This window comes from Lampetra fluviatilis, chromosome 63 (genome assembly GCF_964198595.1).
Source record: "Lampetra fluviatilis chromosome 63, kcLamFluv1.1, whole genome shotgun sequence".
In the NCBI taxonomy this organism is placed as follows: Eukaryota; Metazoa; Chordata; class Hyperoartia; order Petromyzontiformes; family Petromyzontidae; genus Lampetra; species Lampetra fluviatilis.
Genome location: NC_136337.1, coordinates 6,351,455 through 6,360,422, shown reverse-complemented (window position 1 = coordinate 6,360,422; position 8,968 = coordinate 6,351,455). Strand labels below are relative to the sequence as shown.

At 54.4% G+C, this 8,968-nt stretch overlaps 1 protein-coding gene across 1 annotated transcript; it reads right to left on the bottom strand.

Moving 5' to 3' along the window:
- Positions 1-5,658: 5,658 nt before the first annotated feature.
- LOC144951617 (uncharacterized) lies at positions 5,659-8,411 on the bottom strand. The gene has a single exon (XM_078881900.1). The coding sequence runs from the start codon at positions 8,161-8,163 to the stop codon at positions 6,901-6,903; it is 1,263 nt and encodes a 420-aa protein (XP_078738026.1). The 5' UTR covers positions 8,164-8,411; the 3' UTR covers positions 5,659-6,900.
- Between the last annotated feature and the right edge of the window lie 557 nt (positions 8,412-8,968).

The window sequence follows — 8,968 nt, the reverse complement described above, 5'->3', positions numbered from 1 at the left end:
CCTCCACCCCTCCCCCTCCACCCCTCCCCCTCCACCCCTCCCCCTCCACCCCTCCCCCTCCACCCCTCCCCCTCTCCCCCTCCCCCCTCTCCCCCTCCCCCCTCTCCCCCTCCCCCCTCTCCCCACCCCTTCACCCCACCGCACCCCCCCCCCCCCGTGACCCCCTGGTGCCAGGCGACGTCCCCCCCCCCTCTGCTCCCCGGAAGATGCCGCTAAGAGGCCCAGCGAGTGACGTCACGAGGTGCGGTTCGGAAGTGACTCATCAGGTGTGTGGGTGTCTGTGTGTGTGGGGTGTGTGTAGGTGTGTGTAGGTGTGTGTGTATGTATGTAGGTAGGTGTGTATGTGTAGGTGTGGGGGTGTGTTTATGTAGGTGTCCGTGTGTGTGTAGGTGTGTGTAGGTGTGTGTGTCTGTGTGTATGTAGGTGTGTGTGTGTGGGTGTCTGTGTGTGTGGGGTGTGTGTAGGTGTGGGTGTATGTGTATGTAGGTGCTCGCTAACAGCACTTGCCCCAACAGTCTGTTAAGGCTATATGGGGGATCTTTGTCTGTTTGTGTGTGGGGTGTGTGTAGGTGTCTCTGTGTGTAGGTGTGTGTGTGTGTGTATGTAGGTGTGGGTGTCTGTGTGTGTGTGTAGGTGTCTGTGTGTGTGTAGGTGTCTGTGTGTATGTAGGTGTCTGTGTGTGTGTAGGTGTCTGTGTGTGTGTGTGTATCTGTGTGGTGTGAGTGTCTGTGTGTGTAGGTGTGTGTGTAGGTGTGGATGTCTGTGTGTGTGGGTGTGTGTGTGTGTGTAGGTGTGTGTGTCTGTGTGTGTGTAGGTGTGTGTGTAGAGGTGTGTGTGTCTGTGTGTGTGGGGTGTGTGTAGGTGTGGGTGTGTGTGTATGTAGGTGTCGGTGTGTAGGTGTGGGTGTCTGTAGATGTGTGTGTAGGTGTCTGTGTGTGTGTGTCTGTGGGGTGTGAGTGTCTGTGTGTGTGGGGTGTGTGTAGGTGTGGGTGTGTGTGTATGTAGGTGTCTATGTGTGTAGGTGTCTGTGTGTGGGGGGGTGTGTTTAGGGGTGTCTGTGTGTGTGTAGGTGTGGGTGTGTGTGTGTCTGTGTGTAGGTGTGGGTGTGTGTGTGTGTAGGTGTGGGTGTGGGTGTCTGTGTGTGTGTGGGTGTCTGTGTGTGTGTGTGTGGGGTGTGAGTGTCTGTGTGTGTAGGTGTGTGTGTGTAGGTGTGGGTGTCTGTGTGTGTGTCGGTGTGTGTGTAGGTGTGGGTGTGTGTATGTAGGTGTCTGTGTGTGTGGGGTGTGTGTGGGTGTCTGTGTGTGTGTGTAGGTGTGTGTGTGAAGGTGTGTGTGTGTCGGTGTGGGTGTCTGTGTGTGTGGGGTGTGTGTAGGTGTGGGTGTGTGTCTGTGTGTGTGTAGGTGTGTGTGTATGTAGGTGTGTGTGTCTGTGTGTGTGTCTGTGTGTGTGGGGGGTGTGTAGGTGTGGGTGTGTGTGTGTCCGTGGGTGTGTCTGTGTGTGTCTGTGTGTGTGTAGGCGTGTGTCTGTATGTGGGTAGGTGTGTGTAGGTGTGTGTCTGTGTGTGTCTGTGTGTGTGTGTACGTGAGTGTGTGTGTGTCTGTGTGTAGGTGTGTGTGTGTGTAGGTGTAGGTGTGAGTGTGTATGTGTATATGTGTACGTGTGTATGTGTGTAGGTGTGAGTGTGTGTGTAAGTATGAGTGTGTTTTGGTGTGTGTGTATGTATGAGTGTGTTTGGTGTGTGTGTGTAAGTATGAGTGTGTTTTTGTGTGTGTGTGTAGGTATGAGTGTGTAGGTGTGTGTGTTTGTATAGGTATGAGCGTGTATGTGTGTAGGTGTGTGTGTTTTAGTGTGTGTGTGTAAGTATGAGTGTGTTTTTGTGTGTAGGTATGAGTGTGTAGGTGTGTGTGTGTGTAGGTATGAGCGTGTAGGTGTGTGTAAGTATGAGTGTGTTTTGGTGTGTGTGTGTAAGTATGAGTGTGTTTGGTGTGTGTGTGTAGGTATGAGTGTGTTTTAGTGTAAGTGTGTGTAGGTATGAGTGTGTATGTAAGTATGAGTGTGTTTTGGTGTGTGTGTAGGTTTGAGTGTGTTTTAGTGTAAGTGTGTGTATGTATGAGTGTGTGTGTAGGTATGAGCGTGTAAGTATGAGTGTGTTTGGTGTGTGCGTTTAAGTATGAGTGTGTAGGTGTGTGTGTGTGTAGGTATGAGTGTGTGTGTGTAAGTAGGAGTGTGTTTGGTGTGAGTGTGTGTGTGTAAATATGTGTGTTTTGGTGTGTGTGTAAGTATGAGTGTGTAGGTATGAGTGTGTAAGTATGAGTGTGTTTAGTGTGAGTGTGTGTAACTAGGAGTGTGTTTAGTGAGTGTGTGAATGTTCAATTCCCGCTCACGGCCAACACCCAGTGACGTTTATTGAACCACCCCTGTGCCTCCGCTGTTTCGTAATAAGCATCGTCACTGGGGAGACAAAGGCGGCCGGGCGTGGCGCTGGCCACCCATACCCCCCTCGTGTGTCGTAGGTGCTCGCTACTCGCTCACAGCACTTGCCCCGACTGTCTGCCGAGGCCACGCGGGGGATCTTTATCTTTGTGGCGTGCGTGTTGGATGAGTGGGTGAGTTCTTGTGTGTGCAACATGCACACACAAAGACAAAGATCCCCTTCCGCCTGTGTAGGCTCCACAGGCATCTCGGGTCAAGTGCTATTAGCGCGCTAAGGGGGTAGGGTGGGCATACCCAGGCCCGGCCGCCTTTGTCTCCCCAATACTGACGTTTCACACAGGGCAGCAGCAGGTACTCGTTTGAGGCGGAGTCGACCTAGGGGAGACCCAGGACCGGATTCGCTGATGCGTCACCGGTGCTGTCCGCGAATGGAACTCGGGGTCGCCGGATTCGTGTAGCGCAGAGGCGCTAACCATTCCCCCACCGCTCCCCACACCACCACAACAACAACAACAACACACCACAACACACCACAACACACCACAACAAATATCGGTGTTGTCACGTTTATTGTGTACACGAGACGGGAAATGGGTAAACGCCTTTGCCTCGCATTGGCTGCATAGGACAACGTAGATCATCATTTGACGACACCTCTGATGACTTCAACATCATCATCATCATCAGCAGCAACATCATCATCATCAGCAGCAACATCATCAGCAGCAGCAGCAGCATCATCATCATCATGTCTCAACGACTGGACGATATCCATAACGCAACAGCAGGAACATACGGTGACCCCCCACGCGTTCGACCACATCAACAACATCCCGCAGCTGTAACACGCGGGAGGGGAGACGGTCACACATTGTGAAGAGCATCGCCAGGAGATGTTGACTACCTCGCCTGGTATACAGGAGGTCCGTGGGTTCGATGTAGACCCTGACGACGCCTGCTGCTGCTGTGTATTTGGAGTTTGCAGTCTCTCTGTCTCTCTCTGTGTGTGTCTCTCTGTGTGTCTTGCTGTCTCTCTCTGTGTGTGTCTCTCTCTCTGTGTGTCTCTCTCTCTGTGTCTCTTTCTCTCTCTGTGTGTCTCTCTCTCTGTGTCTCGCTCTGTGTATCTCTCTCCGTCTCGCTCTGTGTCTCTCTCTGTGTGTCTCTCTGTCTCTCTCTCTCTCTGTCTCGCTCTGTCTCTCTATGTGTCTCTCTCTGTGTCTCTGTCTCTATAACCCCCCCCCCCCTCCGGCTCCTACGATTTGTTTTCTCCCCTTCCACATTTAGAATCATCATCAACAACAACGACAACAACGACGACGAGTGTTTAAGGAGTTATTTGGCCGCTGGAAATTCCCAGTCGACAACATCCAGTGTCGTTGAGCCGTTACCACCCTCGTTTCTGACAAACACCACAAACCAGGCTATGTAGTAGAAGCCCAGTGGTTGGTGGGTGGGGGGGGAGCCTTACCTACTAAACTTCAAACATCGTCAACTTCTCACAGTCTCAAAGCTGTGACCAACACCCCAACAACCCCCACTACTACCCCCCCTGCCAAGCGCTCAAGAGGGTCCTAGCCTCCGAAACGTTTGCACCAATTCCAATTTCAACGTGTCACCTTTGCTGCTGCTGCTGCTGCTTGCTGCTGATGTGTTTCCTGTCGTGGAACGATCGAACATCCGTGCACAGCGACATCTTTACACACCGAGCGGGCGATCCTCCCTCCAAAAACATCCTTTTAATTTCTCCCCTCCCGGTAAAAATAAACCATATCACTTCGTAAAATATCTCCCACGTAGACGTCCCCCCTCTCTCTCTCTCTGTTACAATTATTATATAATATATATAAGGGTTACGCCCACGGTATCGATTAGGCATTGCTTTTTGTAATATATATTGACACTTTTTCTGTAATATATTAGCTTATGTTAAGTATGTACACGACAAACGCAGATACGTCTGGTCCGATCGTTATAGAAGACTTCACAGCATGAGACGCGGCTCATCAAAACTTTGGGATTCAGTGTCGATTTAAAAATAAAAAATAAAAAAATTGAGTCGTTCCCATCGCACTCATTCGCGTCACTCATTCCATCCGATCGATTCTCGTTTTTTAGTCGTTCGTTTTGCCACGCGAAATTGCCGACCCCGTCTCGAGTACGACTCGTTCACTCGCTCGATCTCATTTTCACCATGCCCCCCCCCCCCATAACTCATTCACTCCGTCGTTCCTCTAAGACTCACTCATTCGCTCGCCCACTCGTTCGCTCGCAGACTCGACTCACAAAGGCTGCTGTGAAGGTGACGACGACTACGAGTCGTCGTTAAAAAGGCACTGGCCTCACAAAGTTTGGTGGACGAATCCCAAGGCACGTCTCGTACCATCCGAAAGCACGCTCAGAATAATCATACTGGAGAAATCCGATGAGCTGTGAAGCTCTTGATTTTTTTTGGGTTAAAAACATGTTCCAGTCCTATTCGAAGCGAAGAGAGTTTTAAAACATCTTTTTAAAAAGGCAAGGACACAATCCGTCCCGTTCACGTGAGCCCATCAACTAGGTCATCCGCTCACCCACCCACCCGCTCATTCGCTCACCCACCCACCCACGTCTCTCACTCACTCACCCACCCGCTCACCCACCCACCCACGTTTCTCGCTCACCCACCCACCCGCTCACCCACCCACCCACGTTTCTCGCTCACCCACCCACCCGCTCACCCACCCACCCACGTCTCTCACTCACTCACCCACCCGCTCACCCACCCACCCACGTTTCTCGCTCACCCACCCACCCGCTCACCCACCCACCCACGTTTCTCGCTCACCCACCCACCCGCTCACCCACCCACCCACGTTTCTCGCTCACCCACCCACCCGCTCACCCACCCACCCACCCACGTCTCTCACCCACCCACCCACCCGCTCACCCACCCACCCACGTTTCTCGCTCACCCACCCACCCGCTCACCCACCCACCCACGTTTCTCGCTCACCCACCCACCCGCTCACCCACCCACCCACGTCTCTCACTCACTCACCCACCCGCTCACTCACCCACCCACCCGCTCACCCACCCACCCGCTCATTCGCTCACCCAACCACCCACCCACCCGCTCACTCACCCACCCACCCGCTCAACCGCTCACCCACCCACCCACGTCTCTCACCCACCCACCCACGTCTCTCACTCACCCACCCACCCGCTCACCCACCCACCCACCCGCTCATTCGCTGGCCCACCTCCTGACCCATCGAACCCCATCCACTCCTGTGGCCCAGAGAGGCTCTTAGCACCCGAGGCATCCGTCACGTGGGCGGCTTCACGGCTCCCTGCTCAGGTCTGGCGCGGAGCTCACAGAGCTGGGCAGAAGTCACAGCAGGGAGCGACGGTGGTGGTGGTGGTTGTTGTTGAGGTTGTTGAGGTTGTTCAGCCAAAATAACCAATCTTTGACCCTGAATTGTTCGTCGATTTTGTTGTTGTTTTGGCATCATGACTTTAGTGATCTCAGGCTCCTGCCTCCCTCCTCATCATCATCATCACCACCATCACCACCATCATCACCACCATCATCATTGCCATCAGCAGCCAAGATTGCTATATTTCAAGTGCAATAATCTTCATCAGCTACAGAAAAGAAATCTACATATGATTATTATTAAGACAACACGGTCGATATCCCAGACACACACACACACATATATACAATATACATCTATCATCATCATACAAACATCACAATCGGAGATTGTCCATTGAGAGTCACACACAACATGTGACGGGCGTGGCCTCATTCTCCTCGTCGTCGTGTGAAACAAGAGGAGTTTCAGATTCGAAGTCCACAATTGACGGCGTTACGAGTGTGTCCATGAAGTCATCTCGCTCAGAGGGAGACATCTCAGCCCGCAGATCTTCTTGGTGCGTTCTGTTGTTGAGAAGTCATCTCGCTCAGAGGGAGACATCTCAGCCCGCAGATCGTCTTGGTGCGTTCTGTTGTTGAGAAGTCATCTCGCTCAGAGGGAGACATCTCAGCGCGCAAATCTTCTTGGTGCGTTCTGTTGTTGAGAAGTCATCTCGCTCAGAGGGAGACGTCTCAGCCCGCAGATCTTCTTGGTGCGTTCTGTTGTTGAGAAGTCATCTCGCTCAGAGACATCTCAGCGCGCAAATCTTCTTGGTGCGTTCTGTTGTTGAGAAGTCATCTCGCTCAGAGACATCTCAGCCCGCGGATCTTCATGGCACTTCCTGTTGTTGAGAAGTCATCTCTCTCTCGCCAAGCGGGGAGACATCCAAGACTCGGGGGGTCAGATCTTCTGTCTCTTTCGCATCGAGTCCCACATCCTTCCTCCACCACCACCACCACGTTCTGACAAAGTCCTCAACCCGGGCCCGATACACACGGACGCGCTTAGACAACCCTCCACAACATTGGTCATCACCACCGACATCACCATCACCACCACCACCACCACGTCAATGCTGCTGACTCTGCAGGTCGGAGAACAGCGCTCGAAGCGCCGTGATCTCGCGCACGAGTTGATCCTCCCGTCTCCGGAGCCGCTCGTTGTCCGCCGACAGCTGCAAGACGCGACTCTGCGTCTCCTGGGATCGAACCTTCGCCTTGTCGCGACTCTTACGCACCGCCAGGTTGTTTCGCTGCCTCCTCAATCGATACTCGTCGCTCGCCTTGTCCAGACACCGCTTGCCCGAGCCGCCACCACCGCCGCCTCTCCTGCCACTGCCACCTTTGCCCGGTGACGGTGTCCCTCCGCTACAGGACGTCTCAGACTCATCCTCACTCGGCTCCATCTTCACCACCGCCATCCTCACGCCCGCGACGCCGCCACCCGCAGCTGCCAGGCCGCCAGCGGCGACCGAGGTGGACATCGGGAGGCCGTTGTTGCCTCCAAAGATCATCTCGAGGCGAGTCTCGGCGAGCTGCGGGTCACAGCCCAGCAGCGATTGCAGCGATCCGCCACTAGCAGCGTGCTGCTGCTGCTGCTGGTGGTTGTGGCTCTTCTGGTGATGAAAGAAAAATCCGTCGGAATCGTCACACAGCTGCTGCTGATGATGATGCTGCTGCTGCTGTTGTAGGAGCAGCTGTTGATGGCTCTGCTGCTGCTGCTGCTGCATCTCGTGCAGCTGCATCTTACGATCGACCATCGCCTCTTCCTCCTCCCCTTCCACCTCCTCCTCCTCCTGCTGCTGCTGCTGCGGTGCCTCGTCGGCCTCCCCGTGGCACTTGGCGTCGTTCTTGAAGAGGTCGCCGAGAAACTCGTCGGCGTAGAACTCGGAGAAGGTGCCTCCCACCACCTGCTGCTGCTGCTGCTGCTGCGGAGTTGCGGATCCCACCTCGGGCGAGATGAAGGAGCTCAGGTCGATGGAATTCTCGTACGCGTCACCCAGCTGCTGATGATGATGCTGCTGCTGATGATGATGCTGCTGATGCTGGTGGTGCTGATGCTGGTGGTGATGAAACTGACCCAAAGGCTCCAGCGAAGACAAGATTGCACTGTCATTCAAAAGCATCAGCGTAGTGGCAGTAACCTGCTGCTGCTGATGATGCTGCTGCTGCTGATGATGATGAAGTGCCGATGGAACCCCAGCTGCTGCTGCTGCTGCTGCAGACGAGGAGGAGGAGGCGGCGAGATTGGCGGATTTGAGATCCTGCGCAGAGAGACTCACGTCCATCTCGTGGTAGAAGTTGTGGCTCTCGAACTGAGAGTGCTGACGCATCGTGGCCGGAACGATTCGGAGACGTGGGGGGGCAGGCAGGCAGGCAGGAGAGAGAGAGACAGGAGATGGGGGGGGGGCAACGTCGAGTGAGACTCACGTCGACTCAGCCGGCAATAGACGATCAGCAACGATCAGCACCGACTCCGCGAGACTTTGGGTCGAGTGACTGTGCGATTTTGACTGTGACGGAGCTCATATTTATACCGACGGAGGGCGTGAACACAAGCACGCGCACTCACACACACTCACTCGAACCATCATCACCAAACCACACCCCCACCCACCCACCCACCACCACCACTCCTACACCATCACCCCACGCCACCCGAATCGTCACCGCCTCCCCCACTCGCTCGCCCACCCACTCGCCCCCTCTTTCTCCCCTCTCACCCCCCATTCGCCCCCACCCCCACTCACCACCACCACCACCACCCCCTCCAGCTCATACCCCATTGACGTCATTACCTCGCCCATCTCCTTTCCACCCCCCCCCACCACACACATCTCCCCCTGTCAATCTCCTGCTGCCTATCTCACACTATCTCTCTCTATCATCTCCTACGCTCTCCACGTGTGTGTGTGTGTCCCACAATCGTTGTGGATCTATCTATCCCCATGTCTATCTCCGACTCACATCCGTCAGACCTCCCTCTGCCTATCTCCCCATGTCTATCTCCGACTCACATCCGTCAGACCTCCCTCTGCCTATCTCCCCATGTCTATCTCCGACTCACATCCGTCAGACCTCCCTCTGCCTATCTCCCCATGTCTATCTCCGACTCACATCCGTCAGACCTCTCTCTGC

Coding starts and splice junctions, on each gene's coding strand:
- LOC144951617 (XM_078881900.1), bottom strand. CDS start 8,163: ATGCGTCAGCACTCTCAGTTCGAGAGCCACAACTTCTACCACGAGATG.